Source organism: Leucopleurus acutus (assembly GCF_964270905.1).
Source record: "Leucopleurus acutus genome assembly, chromosome: 12".
NCBI lineage: Eukaryota > Metazoa > Chordata > Mammalia > Artiodactyla > Delphinidae > Leucopleurus > Leucopleurus acutus.
Genome location: NC_139154.1, coordinates 50,147,208 through 50,168,327, shown reverse-complemented (window position 1 = coordinate 50,168,327; position 21,120 = coordinate 50,147,208). Strand labels below are relative to the sequence as shown.

The 21,120-nt window shown below is 49.3% G+C and overlaps 1 protein-coding gene across 1 annotated transcript in view; it reads left to right on the top strand.

Annotated features, from left to right (window-relative positions):
- Positions 1–21,120, top strand: part of ALK (ALK receptor tyrosine kinase) — a gene marked incomplete at both ends in the record, with an annotated part of 718,218 nt that overhangs the window by 582,238 nt on the left and 114,860 nt on the right. Inside the window, 3 exons of the mRNA XM_082851437.1 lie at positions 4,958–5,089; positions 12,813–12,944; positions 15,112–15,212. Of these exons, the coding sequence (XP_082707563.1) occupies positions 4,958–5,089; positions 12,813–12,944; positions 15,112–15,212 (365 nt within the window). The remainder of the gene's footprint in view (positions 1–4,957; positions 5,090–12,812; positions 12,945–15,111; positions 15,213–21,120) is intronic.

Sequence of the window (21,120 nt, the reverse complement as noted above, 5' to 3'; positions counted from 1 at the left end):
TAATAACTATTCTACCAGTTTTTTATGAGGTTCAAAGAGAGAAGGATTAGGAAAGCACATTGTAAGCTCTTACGATGCTATACAAAAGTAAGGAATGGTGACAGTTTACTACCCCCAGTGACTTATATTGTTATTCTGGGAAGAACTACCTTTTCAAAGGTAATAAATAAATTTCCATGCAGAAGACCCTTGCTAACAAAAGGTCCCCAGGCAAGCGTTCTCCCCAGAGTGGCTTGATCTTAGCTCTCCCTAATCTTGCTGTGATTAGGGCATTTGGTGTTTCAGTGGTTTCCAGGAATCACAGGCACTCGTGGCTGGAAGGCATCAGGATGTGCCGGAAGAAAGTGGGTGCTGGATCTTCTTGTCTAAGCTCCGCCCCTTCCTTGCTGCATTGGAGCAGGTTGTGACCATGCAGGGCCTCAGGTTACCCTATTCCACAAGCCAGAACAATCATTTCACAACCACAGAAAGGATGCTGTTTCAGAAACTCGGGCCCTTGATTAAAACCATTCACCAAGGGTACTTTCCTCCTTGGGATTTATGGGGCCCATAAAAAAAAGAACTGGAGAAGACAGAGCAGTTGTTTTTTTGTTGTGCTTCATTAGTTTTGAGTTTGGGCTGCTAGAAGAGATCAGAGTACTAGGCATCCATCTAATTGACTCTCTCACAAGCATAAAGTTCCCTGTGGTATGGAGGAGGCTGTACGTCTCCGGCCAGGGAGAGGAGGTAGGGAGGGGCAGGTAGAAGCAGGGCCTAAGGGGCTGGCTTCTCTGGGCTGTGGCTGTGCAACAGAGAGGTCCTGGGGATAAACACTGGGGCATCCAGAGAGTGGAAGCGGCACACCCCTCCCACGACTGGACCCCTTCTTTGTCCAGGTTTGGGAGTAAAGGGCAGGGATACTGACTCCCTGCCCTTTCATACCCATTATCACCACTCCTGAGGACACTCATCACCTGGGGAGGGGGGACCCCATAGACAGACACGGTACAAAGGATAGAGAACAAGATGTGAAAATGTGGGTTTCCACCAATCTCTCCAGCAGTCCATGTAACCACTCAGAGCCTTTGTATTCTCAACTATAAAATGGGCATGATGATAGCTTCAATGGATAAGTTCAAGTCCCAAATATTGGGGTGGGGAGACCCCTATACAAGGTACTGTTATAGATTCATGGAGATAAGACTTGATCCCTTCCTTCAAGTCACTTAGAGTTTGGTGAGGAAGACAGGCATGCAAACGGCTGGTTATAATGTATCAGCAGAACGTCTGCCAAGTTAAATGCAAGAAGAAGTAATGTGCTGTGGTATCCCAGGGGAAAGGACAGTCCATGGATGGGGAGAGAATGGGAGAGTCCATGAAAATGTCACAGATGAGGGGCTGAGATGTGTATCCCCATTGCTGAAAGAGGAGGAGTTGGTGGAAGACGTTCCCTGATGAGAGGGCAACCTTAGCAATGAGAGAGCAAACCAAGGACTACGAAAGGCGACCCACACGTTACCTACCAACCCCACGTGGAACAAATTCTCTAAGGTGCAAAAGAAGAAGAAGAAATCACCAAGGAAAATATGGATAGGTTTAGATTACATACAAATTTTAAACTCCTAGATATCATTATAAACAGAATGAAAATACACGTAAAATACTGGGGAGAAATGTGAAGCATGTAATAAATAGTTTCACATCCTTATTAATAATGTCATACAATTCAATAGGAAAACATGAATACCCTAACAGATAAACTGGCAAAAGGAAGTGGGCAATTCCCTAAAAATCAGAGTAAAATAAAGCTAATAACACGTGCAAAAAAATATTCACCCTCACAATCAAAGAAATACAAATAAAACAGCAGGGGGATACTTTTAGTTAAAAATAATGATAATATTCAGGGTTGGCCAGGATGTAGTAAGAGGAACATGCATGTATGAACACAGCTGGTGAGAGTGTAAATTGGATTAATTTCTAGAAAGCAATTTGGCAATATGTGTCAAGGGCCTTTAAAATGTTTATACCCTTTGATTCAGTAATTCCACTTCTGGGAATCTATCCTATGAAAATAATCTGAAAAGCGGGTGAAAGTTTATGCTCAAAGATACTCTTCAAAGTGTTATTATAAACAATCTAACAATCCAGTCATTGACTGATGTTGAAATAAATTATGGTACATATCACGTAGTATTATAGCCATTAAAAAGTATTCTTATGAGGTCCTTTTAAGCCCTTGGAAAAGCTTGTGATATAATTTTAATTAATTTAAGCAACATACATATATGACACAACTATACACACCTTTAAAGCACAGGCCAAAAAAAACGAAAGAGAAATCTACCGAGATGTAAAAAAATGACGGCTTCTGGATAGTGGGATTCTGGGCATTGTTTTGTTGATTTTTACCCTGGTTTTGAACTTTAGACAATAGGCGTATATTTTTCAAGTGAAGGAAAGTAAAAGAAACTGTAAAAGTAAAAGCTCTTTGGGGAATGACAAGTAATTGGTATATGAAACGTGCATGTGTTCGTGAAAACACACAATGAGAAACAAGGCCTAATCATAAGGTGTGAAGAAAACAGGACACAGCTTACATTTGTTTCCAAGTTGAGGAAGGCTTTACAGGCGTTTTATGTGGCTCATGTTTTCTTCGGTCGGGCTGGGAATGAGGGCCATAAGGTCCTAACTGTATTTCGTGATCATGTACAAGGCATAGGAAAAAATACTTTGGAAACTAGAAATCACCAAGCAAAAGTGAAGGAGAATTTTTCTTATTATCCTAAATACGTTGACGTCTTCCTCACATTACTCCAAACTCTTGCTGCTATCACCAGGTCTACTTCGTACTTTGACCTTCTTGTCACCCTCCTATCAGAACCCTGTGATTATATTGGGCCCGCCTGGATAAGCAGGATAATCTCCCACCTCATGATCCTTGTCTTGATCTCACCAGTAGTCTCTTTCACCACATAAAGTAACATATTCACAGGTTTGGGGGATTAGGATATGGGTATTGGGGCAGGGTGGGGGGACACAGCATTATTCAGCCATATAACCTAATGTGCAGGGCTTTTGTGAACCCTCCCAGGGGCCAGGCACTGGCTAGGGCTGGGAACACACAGAGACTCGAGCAGCTTAGTGGAGAAGATGGGAGCATACACGTGTGTTCTAGTGCCAGGTTGCAACGAACCAATGCCAGATGCATCTAGAGCACAGCGTTCATGGGGAGAGACAGAGAGAGGTGAGACAGGAAAGGAAATTTGGGCCCACATCACAAAGGACCTTTAAGAACAGGTTAAAGGGTTTGGATGTGATTCCCTGAAAGCAGAAGGGCCTGTGTTTCCCATGCCCAGGAACTACTGAGAACGCCCAGCCAGGCTGGAGGCTGGTCTGACAATGCCAGGTAGCCATCCGCCATAAGCTGACACATTGAGCCTTATCTGGACTAGCCTGTGAAAGAGGGCCCAGGGCCACCTCCAACACCCCCTTCCATGAGATGGAGAGGCCAGCTTTGCAGTCGGACAAGCTGGGTCTAAATCCCACTTATCAGCTGTGTGACCTTAGGCAAGTCACTTAACCACTCTGACTCCATTTCCCCACTTAGGAAATGGACACTATTAAGACTTGCCTGGCTTCTTTACAGAACCAGATGGGCTGAGGTATACAGAGAGATTCTAGAAGTAAAGAGGCTGGACTTGATGTTAGTTTCAGTGCTGTTGGGAACCAGAAAATCATGGAATTTTAAAGATCATCTAACCTGGAGAGTCCCACATCACAACCAGCTGTAAGGTTTTATTAAAATAAAACTTAGTAAAGAAGAGTCTAATTTCACAGCCAGGGTTAAAGAAGCCCGCCCCTCATGTGAGGCCCAGAGAAGCTGTGGGGCTTGGCCAAGTGAGGGTCCTGGTTCATCCTCTCCACCACCCAGCTGAGCATTGAGGTAGGTAGTATGGGGGTGGGAGGACTGTTGAGGCACTAGCTACCATCGGGATAGAGCTAGGAAATAGGACAGAGAGCAAGGCAGCCAGACCTGGGGGGTGGGGATAGGAGGTCAACCCAGGTGGGCCCTGCCCTCTCATCTCCACAGGGGCTAGAGGCTCCCCCATCCCATACCAACCGAGGCTGGGTATCAGGAGGCACAGTCAGAAACACCAGCCAGGCCCTTGCTAGGCGGTCCCCAGGCAAGGGACCCATTCAGTAGGCAGGCTGGGCCAGGCCAGCTGAAGCTTGGCTCTCTGAGGTCACAGGTTAATAAATTATCATAACTCATCATTCTTGATACAAAAGCAAATATCTGCTAATATGTTTGCTATAAACTGCCCCCTCTCCCTTCCTCCACTGGATAATGTGACTTATCTAAGAATTTCAGAATTGGACAAGACCTTGGAAATACCATCAAAACCCCTCCTTTTGTAGATGGGGAGACAGGGGGCCAGAAAGAGAAGGAACAGGGTCAGCATCACACAGCCATTCATGGAGGAGCCGATCCAGGGCCCAGAGCCCTGCTCTTACGACGGCGTTCTTTTCATTTCAAAACAGGAAGTGCTGTGTGTTTTAGTCACTCCAGTGGTGGAATCTGGGGTCAAGTGCATGGGGACGATATACTGGACCAGATATGCCTGTTGGTACCCCAAATTTGACCTTGAGGGGAAAGCTGTCTGTGTGCAGATGAGACTCCACCTGTAGCTGTCCACCTGGCACACTAAAGCCGTGGGTTGGAGGACCCCAAAGTGTTGGGGAACATGGCTCAAACCTCGGCCCACTCTACTACTCACATCACAGCCAGGGGGCCGGGGGGCTAGGGCTTTGACTTCCTCTTAGCCTCCTGGTGTTGACCCTGGTTTCGGCCAGATTAAAATGGGGTAGTCTCAGACCTTGAGATGTGAACGGCGTGGGAGGGATGCTCTCCCCGCAGCCTTCCCACGGGACCACCCAAGCTGACCAGTGTCATGTGTCTCTGTGTGCTCTGCAGGAACATCCCCGGGCTCCAAGATGGCCTTGCAGAGTTCCTTCACTTGCTGGAACGGAACAGTCCTCCAGCTCGGGCAGGCCTGCGACTTCCACCGGGACTGTGCCCAGGGAGAAGATGAGGGCCAGCTGTGCAGTGAGTAGATGGGGCTGCTTCGCCCGCCCTGCCCCACCCATGCCCACATGCCCTCCTTCCCCCACCATCAGAGGCTTGAATGACCTCCCTTATGACCAGGGCCACTTGTGTCCTTCTGGTGGCAACTTTCAAAAGCTACACAGTCTTCAAAACACAGGGCTAAGACCCATGGTCTAGAAACAGCATATAATTAAGAACCAAGCAAGATCTTGTAAGTTTTGCTCTCAACAGCCTCATGTATAGAGAAAAAGTGCAGACTAAAGCCCAACTCTAACGTGACATGAGAAGCCCTCTACGCCAGGACCTCCGTCACATTTTAAGCCTTTCTTTCATCACCCAGCTGCCTCCCTGCTCCCCACAACCTTCCGTGTACCCCAGCTCCAGCCATATCAAACCACCTCTCAGCTCCCTCACACCTCCCTGGCTTTGTTTGTGTCCTATCCCTTCCCCAGAATGCCCTTTCCCATCTTAAGTCATATCTGCTCCTTCAAGACTCACCTCAAGAGTCAGTCCTTCTGGGAAGCCTCTTCTGACCATTTCCCACAAGTATAGTTGCTTCTTCTCCCTCTGGAACCCGCCCCCTGGAATCCATGCACCGTAACATTCGTTACTTTTTAACAGCTTTTTAAAGATATAATTTACATACCATACAATTCACTCGTTTAAAGTGTACGATTTAGTGTAGTCACAACTGAGCAACCATCGCCACAATCTAATTTTCGAACATTTTTATCACTCCCAAAAGAAACCCCTCGCAATCTCTCCCCGTGTACCTCCAATCCCTCCCCCCACCGACCCCCTCACCCACTGCCTAGCCCTAAGTAACCACTAATCTACTCACTGTTTCTACAGATGGGCATTTCATATAAATGGAATCATATAATATGAGGTCTTTCATGATTAATTCTTTCACTTAGCGCAATGTTTTTGAGGCCCATCCGTGCTGTAGAATATATCAGTACTTCATTCCTTTTTATCGCCAAAAAATATTTCATTGTACGGCTGTACCACATTTTGTTTATCCATTCATCAACGGATGGGCATTTGGGTTGTTTCCACTTTTTGGCTATTATGAAAAATGCTGCTGTGAACATTCATGTATGAGTTTTTGTGTAGACAGATGTTTTCATTTCTCTTGGAAATGCAATTTCCTACCTAGGAGTAGAATTGCTGGGTCGGGTGGTGACTCTATATTTAACATTTGGAGGAACTTCCAAGCTGCTTTCCAGAATGGCTATACCATCTGACAGTCCCACCAGTATTGTGTAAGGATTCCCATTTCTCCATATCCTCAGCAAAACTTACTCTTTATCTGCCTTTTTTTTTTTTTTTTTTTTTTTTGCGGTACGCGGGCCTCTCACTGCTGTTGCCTCTCCCGTTGCGGAACACAGGCTCCAGACGTGCAGGCTCAGCGACCATGGCTCACGGGCCCAGCCGTGAGAGAGCTTTTCCCGGGGATCTTGTGGGATCTTGTGGGATCATGTGGGATCTTCCCGGACTGGGGCGTGAACCCGCGTCCCCTGCATCAGCAAGCGGACTCCCAACCACTGCGCCACCAGGGAAGCCCTATCTGCCATTTTATGTTAGCTATCCTAGTGGGTGTGCATCCGTCACATTTCATGGAGGTGGCTTCCATGTCTCTCTCCCTCACTGTGGACAGAGTGGGCCTGGTACTCTTCCCCATACCAAGATCTCAAACGATTTCTGGCACAGCATAGGTGCTCATTGACTCTTTGTTGATCAAAATGAATAAATGCGTTGGGAAACCTGGGTTCCCTAGAGGAAGCCGGTTGCTGAGGTCGCACTGGTAGTTAGGGGCAGAGTTAGACTCCCAGCACAGTGCTCCCTACACTTGAAAACAGTGTTCTCAGCTGCTTCCTGGCAAGGAGTAAACACTCTAGAAGTTTTTTCCAGGGAAACCACGGACACTTCTAGCACACATATATAATGAGCTAAAAAGTAAACTGGAGCAGGGACAAGTAACACGGCATCTGTCCTTGTAGTGCTGTAAATCCAACACAGGGGCAGGGAGTGAAACAAAGGTGTTGTGGTTGGGAAAGGATGCAGCAGCCGGGGGTGCTGTGGAGCTCGGACACCCAACAAATGCCCCTCCCCTCAGATACACCGGCCCCAAGATGCTGTGACCTGCCAAATAGCTTTTAAGAAGGTAACAGTGTCCCCCAGGTCATTTGGAGGACAGATCTTCCCTTAGGGAAAGAAAGGTTTTATTTATTCCCTTTTAAATGAAACTATAAAGAAATCCATTTTTCAATTTGAAAATCGTCCTTTTTATACAAAACTTTCCAATGAAGTTTTCCAATAATCATGGAATAGTGGTTGGTCAGATAAAGCTCAGTAAAGAGTTGCAGGTAAAGCCCTTTGCTTGTTCCGCACTGTTCTGCTCCTGGCTTCCTCTCGGAGCTCTCACTACACACATGGACCAAGGGGAAGCTAGGCCTGCCCATGTTGCCCTGGACAGGGACCTGTCTGTGTGTCTCTCTAGTTATTTGTCTCTGTATTATTTCCAGCAGTGCCTCTGAGCTGTGTGACTTTGCTTTGGCCTTTTTAAAGTTTTTGATACCCACTTCCCAGCTGAGACACAGGTCAGGGAGTCCATGTCCTGATTTACAACTGGGGAAATGAAAGCACAGAGAAGGTAATTGATTTGTTCAGGGTCACACAGCATGTCAGGAACAGAGCCATGATTAGAGCTTGGAGCCTGCAGGATCCAGCCCATTATTGTGGACTTAGGGCACTTTCCCACCATTTCAGGGCTTGCCATTAATGTGTTTTTAGAACCAACTCCAAGCTTGAGGGCAGCCTGGTCCCAGTAAGGAAAGCAGGCGCCTGGAGCCCAGAAGGCTTTTCAGCCACACTTGAAAAGCTGTTCTGACCAGCTGTCAGAATGACCACTCCGCCCTGAAGAACACCCCCATGGAGCTCTTTGCTACAGAAATCGGTTGCAAGAAGGGAAGGGGAGTTCAGTTAGAAGGAGGATTCTTTTGGCCACTCTGAGCTTGGCAGTACTCAGTAAGTATCCTTTTCCTTTTTGGGCACCCCACTCTCTCTGGCATTTTTGCTGTTTTCCCTACCACACTGGCTGATGTTGATTCTGGAAACCATCCCCATGAAAATAACAACAACAATAATAATAGTAACAGCTAACATTATTGAGTATTTTCTATATGCCAGGAGCTGCTCCAAACACTCTTCATGCGTTAACTTATTTCACCCTCACAGCAATCCTATGTGATGCTATTATGCCCATCTTACAGATGAGGAACCAGATTAGTCCATGATCAGACTGTTAGCCAGTGGCTGAGCAGTGATTCAGACCCAGTCTGATTCCAAAGCCCATGCTCTTAATCACTGCAAGCCAGTTTCACTTGTTTCGTGAGTTTCCAGCAGTTTCTAGCACAGCCTTCACTGCATATCTACCCAGGATGAAGGGACGAGGAAAAGGCAGGGAAGGTCCAGGGCTCTTCTGGGGGATACTCAGATCATTCGTCTCCACCCTCTAGGCCTCACTTTCCTCGCTTCTAATATGAATTGGAACATGATGCCCGCTGACGTGCTGACGCCCATGATGCATTAAGGGCAATGCTCTTGACCTCACTTGGTCCTTCCCAGGTGGTCTGGAACCTGTTAGAACATTTTCTCTGAGCAATGGTCACTTTAAGCCTGTTGGGGATGTCCAGGTCTTCTAAGGAACCCCCATGAGGGTCAGTAATCTTGAGCGAGAGTTTTCAACCAAAAACTGCCACGGCTAGAATTTGGAGGGGAAACGTAGGTTGTATCCTGTCAACTCCCAGCCTCAGCTCCCCACATTTTCTCTGGAAGGAATTACACGCACACACTAGAGCTCATTCAGCTTACCAGACGCAACCTTGTGGGACATTTCTGGCTGGGATAAGTAGGGGACCTGAAATGGAGGTGGTACCGCCCTTGCCCTTCTCCATCCGATCCGTTCACACCCCGTCCTCCAAGCCCACACACCATACACCGCACACCTTCTCTTTCTAATTAAACATTGCCGATCCATGTTTACATTCCAGGATGCTGTAACCCACTGAAGGGTGTCTTCAAGGTTCCCTGTGTGTCTTGAGCAATGGCCTCGACGGCATGCAGTGCCCCAGAAAAGGGTCAGGTGGCCCCGCTTCATCCCTTGGTTGGGTCATTGACTCTCTCAGTATTGCAGGCAGCTCAGTCCCCCTCCACGTAGTCAATAATCTCATCGGTTTGGTGGGCATACGCTTCCTATCAGGCAAAAACAGGGTTTTTTTTAAGTTTATTTCTTTATTGTAAAGTAAAACATGTTGGTTGTAAAACATTTGGAAAATCAAAAAAGTACACAGGAGAAAATAATTATTACCCATAAGCCTCCCTCTCAGACATTCAGAGATAACCATAATATTTTGATGTATTTCTTCTAGCACTTTTCCCATGACTCTATATTTTTCAAGGAAATGTATAACACATATTTATCAAAAATGTTAACAGCGGGGCTTCCCTGGTGGCGCAGTGGTTGAGAGTCCACCTGCCGATGCAGGGGACACGGGTTTGTGACCCGGTCCGGGAAGATTCCACATGCCGCGGAGCGGCTGGGCCTGTGAGCCATGCCCGCTGAGCCTGCGCGTCCGGAGCCTGTGCTCCGCAACAGGAGAGGCAACAGCAGTGAGAGGCCCGCGTACCGCAAAAAAAAAAAAAAAAAAATTGTTAACAACGTTGTCACACAGGAAGGAAAAGAAGTAGTGTCATCTGGCCTGGAGTTTATAGTTGGCAGCTCCTGGCAGCTGGTGCTAAGGTCACATCTCTATGACTCTATCAATTTGTGTCTCTTAGAGTGGAATCAGGTGTCATAAGTGCCAAATGTTCTGGGATTGATTGACCCACACACAGCCGATTTGGCCATCCAGCCAACAAAATAACTGGCTGCAGCCCAAGAAGGGGGTGGGTTAGAGCAGCGCTTCTCAGACATGAAGGTGCAAAGGAGTCACCTGCAGAGCATTAAAAATGCAGATTCTGATTCACTTGGTCGGGAAGTAGGAAGGAGAGACCTGAGATTCTGCACGTCTAACAGTCTCACAGGTGATGCAAATGTGACTGGTCCCTGGACCACATTTTGAGTGGCAAAGGGTTAGGAGACTGAACCCACTCCCATGTCATTCGGCAAATAAGTATTTAGGTCCTACAGTGTGCCAAGCACTGAGCAGGCGATCAAAGGGGGTGACACCTTAGACGCGACACTGGGCGCCAACACTGCTCAGCAGTGGACTTCCCAGCAATTTCCCCAACCCGGCCTGATCTGCCGAGGGCTCGGTGCTGGTACCCACCCCACCATCGTCCTCAGGACTGGTCTTGCTGAGCACATGCCCTGATGTGCTTACAGTGTTGGAAATCCTCTCGGCACTCCTGCCCACCCTTCAAGGTTTTAATTGGCACGTAAATTGCCCGTTGACCTAACTATTTTTGCCTACCTCGTCTCCTTTTATTCAGTCAGCCAAAAAGAAAGGGGCTCCCACTCCCAGCTCACCCTGGACCCTTTGTCAAGCTGGGACAAGGACGGGCCTCCAGAAGGTGGAGAGTGCCAGTGACTTTCCTCATTCCTGTCTCAGCGGGAGGCATAGGCATTTCCGGAGAGGCAGCTGAGGGACCTGGCTCTGCCTCTAGGGCAGTGTTGGCAGTTTCAGCCTCTCCCCTGCTGCTAAGTTTCCCTGTCCCGGGTATGAGTGATCATTAATAATGCCACCGCCGCTCTATGTTTGCTCAACTCTGTTTGCAGAATGTTTCCACACTCTCTCCCTTACTTTGTCCTCAAAACAGCCCTTCAAAATATACAGTAATCTTACCCCACTGTATAGATGAGGGAGCTGAGGCTCTGAGGAAGGAAGTGACTTACCTGAGGTCACAGAGCGGAAAGCAGTGAGGCCAGGACCAGAGCCCAGGTGTCCGGTTCTGATGAGGTACCAACACCCATAAGCCAGGCTAAGTTCTCTGCCTCTACCTCCTAAAAGGGTAAGGAGGGAATGACACACTGTGCAGGACCCAGCTCAGCCCTGCCTCTTCCTTCTACCAGGGGCCCATTGCCTGCTAGAATCTTCCATTACGGTGTTCAGTTTAAAGCGTATGTGTGAAGGACGCTTTGTGGAAGGTCACTTCCAGCTACCAGTTAGTTTTTGCTAAAGAAGTGAATGTGAGATCCCTTGAGGGGGGCATAAAAAATAAAATAGAAAGATCTCCTTAGTTTTTGGATTTTTAATCAGGGGAACATGCGGCGCTTGCGAGGGGGATGATTTCTTCAGGGGGGTATAAATGGGAAGAGATGCTCAAAGTCAGTGACAGCCTGTTTTAATTTATAATTCTGCCTCTGTGTGAAATGCACAGAGAATCAGGGAGAAATGAGTAATAATTCACTAAGGTGCTGTCACAGCCAGGAAGCGGTAGGGCCGTCTTTGTCAGCCTGCTGTTGCCAAGAAGGCTGAGACAGAGGAAGGACACTGAGAGCGGTGGGTCCGGCTCGAGAGCTGCTGTGTGGAGACAGGCCTGGCCGGGGCTGTTGGGTACTATCAGGGTAGCCGCCTGGAATGGCCCACTAGCTCCTCGGGGCTGAGAGCCTTCCCTGCAGCCATTCTCCAAGTAAACTGGAGCAAGGGAGCTCTCTCTACCCCTCTCCTCCTGTCCTCCTCCTTCTGTGGGCAGTGGGGAAATATATGGTGTATAGAACTGACTGTGACCTCTTTAATGGGACCTGAGGTCGGGCTGATGTAGAGAAAAGCGTTAACAGGGCCCTTTATGCTGAGCCAACAGATGATATAAAGAGGCCCCAGGGACTGGGATTGCTTAGTCAGGAGAGGCTAGGTTATGCGGCAGTAATAAACCATCCCCAGATTTCCGTGGCTTAACATAACATTTACAGCACCTGTCCACTAAGGGTTGGGGTGGGAGGGGCCTCTACTCCTTGGAGTCTCTCCTGCTGGCAGAAGTGCCACCATCATGCAGCAGCCCCAGGAACGAGAACTCTCCTTGGCTGCTTTAGCAGAAGAGAGAGTCTGAAAATGACACCAGGGCTTTTCACAGCCTCAATCCACAGGAGATGCACAACACTTCCACTCACGTGTCATTGGCCAGAACTAGCCATGTGGCTTCACTTAACTGCAAGGGGGTTGGGAAATGAAGGGGAGCAAATAGATAGTTTTGAGCAATATGTGTCTCTGCACGCAGGGGTGATTTGAGGGACCCAAACCAACCAGCCCCCAGGCAACACTACCACTGCCACCACCACACTCTTATCATTGTGCCATTAGAAATGAATTTCAGTGAGTTACACACTGGCTTTTCTAGGATCATGTTCATGGTGGATCTGTATAAAGAGCATAGAATTTAAAAGCAGAAGAGCTGGGTTCAAATCCCAGCTGGGTTACCTGTCGGCTGTGTGACCTTGGTCAGGTTGCTTAACATCTCTGAGCCTCTGCTTTTTCATATATAAAACTGGGTTAGCAGTACCCCATATTATTATTTTCTGAAGATCAGAAAAGTATAAACCAGCACACGTACAAGTTAGGGATTGGGCTTCTCTTCACTATGAGCATGATTAGACATTGAGGGTCTGGCTGGGGAGCTGTCATTAACGAGGATGGTCATGCCTGGCTAACTTTACTTGCTGTTGGCATATTTTGCCTTTAGCAGTCCCGGAAATGACTGTACCCCTGTGCTCTCCCTGAAGGTAAACTCCCTGCTGGTTTTTACTGCAACTTCGAGGATGGATTCTGTGGCTGGACCCAAAGCTCACTGTCACCCCACACGCCCCAGTGGCAAGTCAGGACCTTAAAGGATGCCCGGTTCCAGGACCACCAAGGTACCACCCTCTCTTCCCTTCCCCTGGTGCCCACCTGGCCAGACAATAGACTTGGGGCACCACCCCAGAGGCACTGGACCTCCCCCAAGGACCTGCCCTGGGGTACACCTACACAATTCCCTCTTCACACTCTCTTGAGCGTTAGAATGATTGAATCAAGCCAAGGCTAATGTCACCTTTTGATCCTTAAAATGAGAAATTTGATCAAGGATTAGCTGAAAGATAAGAATAAAAGCAACAATAATAATAATCCATTCATTTGACAAGTGTTTGCTGAAACCTATTACGCATCAGGAACAGAAATCCTTGAGAGATAAGGAAAACTGTAGCCCTCTTTATGACCAGGGAAGCTAAGGTTCAGGTAGGCCGTTGCGTCATTTGCCCCAGAACTGTGCCCTGGGAACCTTGCCCCATATCTAGACCATTGCCTGCGGCCCTCCTTCCTCAGTCATACCCCCCCAATCCCGCATCCAGCTGCAGCTGGCAACTCCCACCCTCCCCTCATTAGAGTCCCTGCTTGACTGCCAGAGGGGCAGAGGGCCTCCACACACCCAAGAGATGCCACCCATGCTGGGCGGGGCTGACTCCACGCCCGGAGGAACTGGCCTCGGGATCAGAGGAGGTCTGTGAGGCCAGCATATCTCCAAGAGCTGGGCTGCTGGAGAGGCCAGACCACCCAGCCATGGGCCTATCCTAGGTCTGTACACAGCTGCTAGGACTGAGCAGGCCCTGGGGCCCACTTCTCTGCAGGATGGCGGGCAGGGGTGTCTCTCTCCCTTCCCCTCCCCTGTATCTACCTGCTCTTTGTGGAGCTAGAGTCCCTTGTACCAAAATTTCTCTCTTTCCAAGCAACGATCATACATCCTACAGATTCCTTTAAGGATTCATGATAATGATAAATGTGAGAGAAGACAATGTCCAGATCAACCACTGAGGGTCTCAGAGCCCGTGCAGTCCTGTCCTCGGTCCCCGGAGCTGGCTGCATCTAGTGAGTTGGCTTTGGGCCCCGTGAATACGGAGGCTGAGTCATGGCACCACGGGGGAGTGCTGCAGGGCCCTCCCCAGACGTGGAGGCCAAGAGCGCCTGCTTCTCCTCCCGGCCTCCTCACCGCTCTGTTGAATACCTCTAGTGACAGGGCTCTCACTGCCTCCAAAAGTAGCCCTTTCCATTGTTTAACAGGTCAGAATCAAACACCGCTTTTCTTCGTCGAGCCCCACCCCTCTGTTAATTCTACTCATTGGCCCTGATTTCTGTCTCCTGGAACCCCACAGAACTGGACTACGCCCTCTCCCGCAGAGGCAGCCCTTCAGATATTCGAAGACAACCATCATGACCTACCGACCACGAAAGGCCTTTTCTCTGCAGGGTCACATAACCCCAGCCACTTGATGTCCCCTCAAGGATGGGCAGGGTGCTTTCTAAGATTTCTGGCCTGGCCTAGTTACTCAGCTCTGGACCCACCTGAATTTGTTACTTGGTAGTAACTCTATAAAGACTTTGCTAAGAGAGAAAAATAGAAATGAAGGACTGAATTCCTACTTGGGGTTCTCTGAGGCCCCTAAAAAGTCGTCAGCTCACTCTGGCCCCATCTCCATAGCACCTACCAGCTACAAAATACTCCTGGAGATTTGCAGATGCTTCTTCCCACCACCACGTGGGGCTGGGGCTCATGTTCTGCCAGGTTTTCAGGCAGGTCAGTGCTTAGAAAACAATAAATGAGTCTTCCTGGTCAGGACATGGGGCACAGGATGACCTGGGCTCCGGAGAGGGGGAAGAAGACAGTGAAGGTTTAGAGACCATTGGAGGGCAAAGCGCTGGCATGACTGGATACGGGGGGCAGGGGTGGGCCTGGGGGAGTCCAGCATACTTGAGGCTGCTCCCGGACTAGGGGCTAAAGCTGGTGACCTTGGGAGATCAAGGACGCAGTAACCCAGATGTATGGTGCTGGGACATTGCAGGCAATTTGGAATGAAGACCTTTGCATGAGCCAAGTTTTGTAGACAATGGTCAGCAGGCTGTCTTCTCCATTAGAGGCCGCAGAAAACCTGTATCCTTAGAGATGTCCTGAGGCTAGAGAAGCATGGTGGAGGGCCCATTAACCCTGCACCCCGAGGCCCTTCAGTGTGCGAGGTTGGTGCGTCTTTGACTCTTTTCCTCTCTGCCCAGGCCACGCCCTGTTGCTCAGCACCACCGATGCCCCCACCTCTGAAAGTGCTACGGTGACCAGCGCTACGTTTCCTGCACCGATGAAGAACTCTCCATGCGAGGCAAGTCTCACTGTTTCTCTAGTTCTCTGCCTTCTCCTCCCACCTCTGGGCACTTCCAGATGAACCCACTCAGATGAGCAAAGTAACCTGACGGTCGGGCTGCCTGTTCTCTTGCAGGAGGACAAGAGGGCCATTTGAGCCAACTTGTAGGCAGACAGTACCCACCAACGTGGTAAAGTCCCATCTGCAGAGAATCTTACCTTAAACACCATACTCAGCTTCACTGAACTATTTGCAATAGGACCTTGATTTAAACAAAACCAAAAAGTATTTCCAAGGCACAGCAGGGGAGGGTAACAGCGACTTGCTACAGAATCCTTTTTAAAAATGTCAATCTCTTATTATACATTTTAAGTATTATAGAACATCAAAACTTTGACTTACATAAATTTCTCTAAGGCATCAATGGCATTCAGTGAGGTACCTCCAGAGCCACTTAACCAAATGGTTCGTGTAGCTGTTACCTCTTTAATGTGAAGACTGAAGGTGCCATGATTCTTAACACAAGGTCACATTCTCTAGGGACCAGGAGATGTGCTAGACCCCAGCAGGGCCCAGTGATGAAGCTCGTGGACTCTGGAATCAACTACCTAAGTCCAAGTCAGGTTCCATCACTGACTGGCTGTACAATTTGTTTGATCAGCTAATAACCTCTCAGGACCACAGTTTCCCCACCTGGAAAGTAGAGACAATAAGAGTGCCTACCCCAAGGAGGTGAGGCTTAAATAGGTTAATATATGTAAAGGGCTTATCACAAGGCCTGGCACAACGTAGGTACTACAATAGTTAACCAACAGTCTCTGGTACCCTGTATAATTATGCAAAGGAGAAAGGGGGAGACGAAGAGGACTTAGCCAAAAACCTGCCTCCATGCTCTTGGAGAGCCGGGCCGTGCCTGTGCTTCTCTGCACTCCCACCAAGCACTGCGTCAACGCCTTGCACCCAGTAGAAAGCCAGCACAGAGTTTAGATTCGTCTGTCCTCTCTTTCTGGAAACTCACAGGTGAAACACCTTTCTGGCTTCATTTCAGGAAAAGCTCTGTGCCCTTGGAGCAATTTGTTCCCTTTGAAATAGTGGGCATTGTGAAACTGACTAGGTTCGCTTCCCCTCTGAGGGGCTGCCAGCAATCCCAGGCAGGTGGGGCTTTGACCAGCAGAGATGCAGGAAAGAGCCTCCCCCTGCTTAGGGGTACAGGCAAATTCAAGCCCTCCAGGCTTTTTGTGAAATAAAAACCCACAAACATAAAAAAAAAAGAATGGAAGAGATGTATCAATGATTTTTTTTTAATCAGAAGAATGGTCAGATTAAATCTGATGCTTTACCCAGTAGGCAAATAGGGGTTCATGCTGTGTGGTTTGTAGCAGCCTTACTCCTGGTTCAATTTTATAACTCTACGTTTGCCCCATCTTCCTTACCCTCTCCTAGTTTATGTTATCTGACTAGGTTTTGTGTATCTCTGTGAGCCACCTTAAATCCTTTCTTGAAGAAGTCAGGGCACAAATAAATAGAGTCATTATGTTAAATTGTATTTGAGAAACCACGCTTTCCGGTGCAGATGATGGAATTACTCAGTCATCATTGATATCTCTCGGGTGCCACAGAGCAGCACCTAGAAAGGGAGCTTCTTAAGAAGAAATCTAAATGAGGAGAGTTGGTTGGCCCATCTGAGAGGTGAGGGGGATCCTTAAAAGCATTCCATCTTTAAATTTATTCTTCACTGGATTTAATATGAGGCTGATTTCAGAAAAAGAAATGTTAAGGTAAAACTGGTATTTTTCTAATACTTCATCATTTCTCTAATAACCTTTGGGTTGATCAATAGCTTCAACAGGTGTTTTGTTTTACTGGCCTGTTCTGTTATTCCTCCAGTCACATTTGCTCTGGGCGGTTTCCGCTATTTCCTGCCCTTTTCCAGAACTTGGCTCAGCACAAGGAGTGAAGGGAAAGCAATGAGTCCAGTCCGCGATCAGCTCAGTTATTTCGCATTCGGGTTTCAGACTATTCATCTCAGGCTGATGGGTCTTTGAATTCCCAACGTTGGGGGAAATGTTTTCATCAGAAAAATAAATGACCAAGATAGAAATATGCATTTCCAGGTTCGTAAGCCCTGCCATCTATTTCACTCGAATCCTAAATGCTGAAGGCAGGAAGTTGATTTCCACCTCTCCGGCTGGCTGAATGTCAGCGACGGGGAAACGGATGTTGCATTGCTGTGTGAGACTGTGTGAGGTTAACCCCCCAGCCCTAAAGAGGCCTCCATGGCTGTGGGGCCATAGTGCAGGAAGGTGGACACCGGATAGAGCCAGGGGTGAAGGTCTCTGATGAGGGGCGGGCCCACGGGAGCAGGCGGCTGGGTGAGCTGAGCTCCAGGCTGACACCCACCACTGAGCATCTTCTCTAAACCCTAACAGTCCTGCTCCATGGCCTCCAGGGAGCTGAAGTAATTGCAGAATAGCTCAAAATACTCCAAGAAACCCCACAGTCGTCAGTGGGTTCCATAGGGGAATTGGTGTCGCCTTCGATGCCTTTCCTTGGAAATCTAGCTGTAAGCGAACTAGTAGGCCTAGGTTTCTCCAGCTGCGGTCACTTGGAAAACATGACAAATGCAGATTCTTGGGACCCACCCCAGACATCCTGAATGACGTAACTGACAGGGGCCCGGGGATCTGCATTTTCAAACCCCACACTTGGTGATTTGGATGAGACTTAAGAGTGACTGGCCATAGGCGTCCTTGCCAGTTGTGACCGAAATTCGTTCTGAGCCCATGCTGAGACTTGTCCTCCATTACCTGGGACTCCAAAGAATGTGCTGTGATTTGCCTTTTAGAAAGATGAGTCACAGAAGGGGGCAGAAATGACAGGGCGGGGGACAGACATGGTGGAGACAGAAGGGGCTGGGAGAGCACCTCTCAGAGCCCGCGTGGAGCCGGGTCAGGTGCCCACCGACAATGGAGACAGAGCCAGGGTGTGTCTTTGTGCCAACCAGCTTGCAGAGCACTCAGAAGCCCTCCAGCTCCGGCCTCCTCCCTCCAGACCCCTGCAGCACCGCAGCCAGCTGCCTCTCTCCACTGTCTGCTCTCAGTGCACACGCTGCGTCCACCCCGGCCTGCACGCTTGCACGAGGGGCTTGAATATTTAAAGACTTCCGCCCAGCCCTGCCCCGCCCACCTACCACCAGCTATTCCCTGCGGGAAAGTGAGGCACCACTTATGATATATTCCGATTTTATTTTATTTTTATTTTGCTGAGCTCCAGTTCAAATAATTAAAGTTGCCTCTGGGGAGGGGAGCCTCACGGTGGCTTTCCTGCGCTCGCTTGCTGTCAGAACTGCTGGCCTCCGCCGTGGCTGGGAGACACACTGGGATGTGTTTAGCATTGCAGCTGCTGGTAATAAGAAGGACGGGAGAGTGGCAGGGGCCGTCTCCACCCCTCCCCTGCCTTTCACACATCCTAGAAGCCTGAATGTCTCAACAAGCCCAGTGTGGCTTGAAGTTCTATTTTATTTGAATAGCCTGCCTGTGACTAGAATAGTTTATGCCATGTTCTCAGGACAGAACAAGGCTGGGGGGGGCGGGTAGGGAAATGGGCTTCCCTCAATCTCCTCCCCCGTCCAAAACATGGAAGTAGTTTTTCATCTATGAGCTGCAGGAATGAAAGGGACACAGGAAGCGACACGTGAGCCACTTAATTTGTGGTGGCAGCCTAGGGCAGGCCAATTCCTGGCTACTGGTCTTCTGATCTTGCCAAAGCTGCAGCCGCCTCTGAGCTCTCCCAGCACACGCGTGCGAACACGGAGGCACACACACGCTAGGGCTGGCGCACAGCCGGTCCTTTCTACTCCTGGCATCAGCCCTGTGGTGATAAAAGCTTTCATTAGCGGCTAGGAGCTGCTGAGATGGGAGCAGAAGGCGACCAGAGGGCCTCCTCCATGTCGGCATAAGCTATCTGGCCTGCAGGGAAGGAGACCTCAGCTCCGTGTCATTAAAACCAGCAAATGTGGCCAGAGGAACGTGGGAGAGGAGGCTGGCATCTGGAATTGCCTTCTGCCACCTGTTAAGTTCTGCTCAAAGGCCCGCTGAGGAGGAGCCCGCTACGCAGGCAGGGCCCGCAAGGCTGGAGGCGAGGGAGTTGTTCAGCGAATTGCACTCTGGTTGATTTTGTAAGGCTTTCCAGGCTGCTGGTGACCATTCCTGGACACAGGGCCCATCCTTTCCCAGGGATTTGGCTGGTGGGGCATTCTCCAGCATCTCGGTGTAACCCACAGTGGGTGTCATGGCTGTGCTGATGGGGCTTGGTCAAGCTGGCCTCGCTCCCTCCCCATGGGCAGACAAACAGGACCTCCAGATAGGAAGAAGACAGGAACTTCGTGACTCCTGTGTTTTAACAGTTTATTAAATTCAATAGCAAAATCCCCCTTGGAAAGGCAAAAAAAGGAGAATAAGAGTAACAATAATTGCTCTAGGATGGCTTGAGGAAGAAAAAAATGCAAAACCTGAATGGCTCTTCCTTTGTCAGCCCCACCAAACCCTCAACAAGCAGGAGCTAAAGACGCTAAGAATATTCTATGCAGCTCACTTTCTGGAGTAGATCCTAGGTGTCAGGGGCTGCCCCGCCCGTGATCTGGGTCAGGGTTCATGCAGGGCTGCCCAGGGGATGGAGCGTTCCATCTGTTCAGGACAGGAAAGAAATGTACCCAGAGCTGCACAGCCAGTACATACAAAATCAGGAGCAAACTCAGGCCTTATGACTTCAAGCCTCGTGCTCTTTCTGTCACATTGCCCTGTCCCCGGCAATGGTGGTACCTTCTCAGTTTCTGGGGACTTGATGTGGGCCTCAGAAGCATCCCTGAGGACTGGCATGGCTCTCACCTAACCCAGAGCCCTCACCCTACCTCACCATAGATTCCTCATCTCCAGAGGCAGGAAGGGAATTCATACCATCTTGTAGCAGACTAGTTACCCACTTTGCCTCTCCTCAAGCTGGGACTAGTTGCTGGGTCTAATTCCTGAGCAACCGAGGCGACACTGCCACTCCCCTTGTATGTGCCTTGTTCTCAGCCCCACGTGCTCTCACTTATTTTAGCAAATCAGGAAGGAGAAGCTACCCCAAGGGGCTTCACGAGCTTGATCCTGAGTAAGGCTGTCATTTCCTGGATTCATTCAACATTCTGCCTAGAACATGGGCCCACCTGGGGAGAAGCAAACTTCAGCCTTCCCTTCTCCCTACTTACCGTCCTCCCCTGTGTCTCAGCTGAGTGCTGACTGGGGGAAGAGCAAGCAGTTTCTTCCAGAGTCCACCTAGGACAGCCTCTGCCTTGCGTGGCCAAGCAATGCTGCACAAACACTTTGTGGTGGCTGCAGAAACCCTCTTTGTAAACAGTTAGGGCTCAATGCCAAGCTAGGGGGGATTCTGGGGCAACACCATGCCTAGCTCCCCTCCCACGAGCCTGAGCACCTTTGCACGGTGTTTGAGGTCTGGATATCCAACTCCCATCTCATCTAATGCTGTGACATCCACTGCAGTGACAGAACGCTCACCGACTCACAGGCAAGTCCCGCTCGTCTTCGGACAGCTCCAGGCTTCAGTGTTTGCTTAAATCAAGAGCGAATCCAGCTAGACTTGCTAGGGCTTGTTTTTGCACCCTCTACTCTCTGCACCCCTCCTCTTCAGCTTCGAGGAGCCTTGAAGAAGCAGGGATAGAACTCCATGCTTCCTGTGCGACATCCAACTGGGCTGTCCATCTCTGTCCAGGACGTCATGGTGGGCCCAGCAGGAAGCACAGGGCCCCTCTGGCTCCCATGTGGTGATGCTGACATCTCAAGCAAGTCAGAGCAGCGCGGTGGCCCCAGGCAGCTGCCTCCCCCCCTGCCCCATGGCCCGAGAGTTGTGACATCTCCCATGTCCAGAG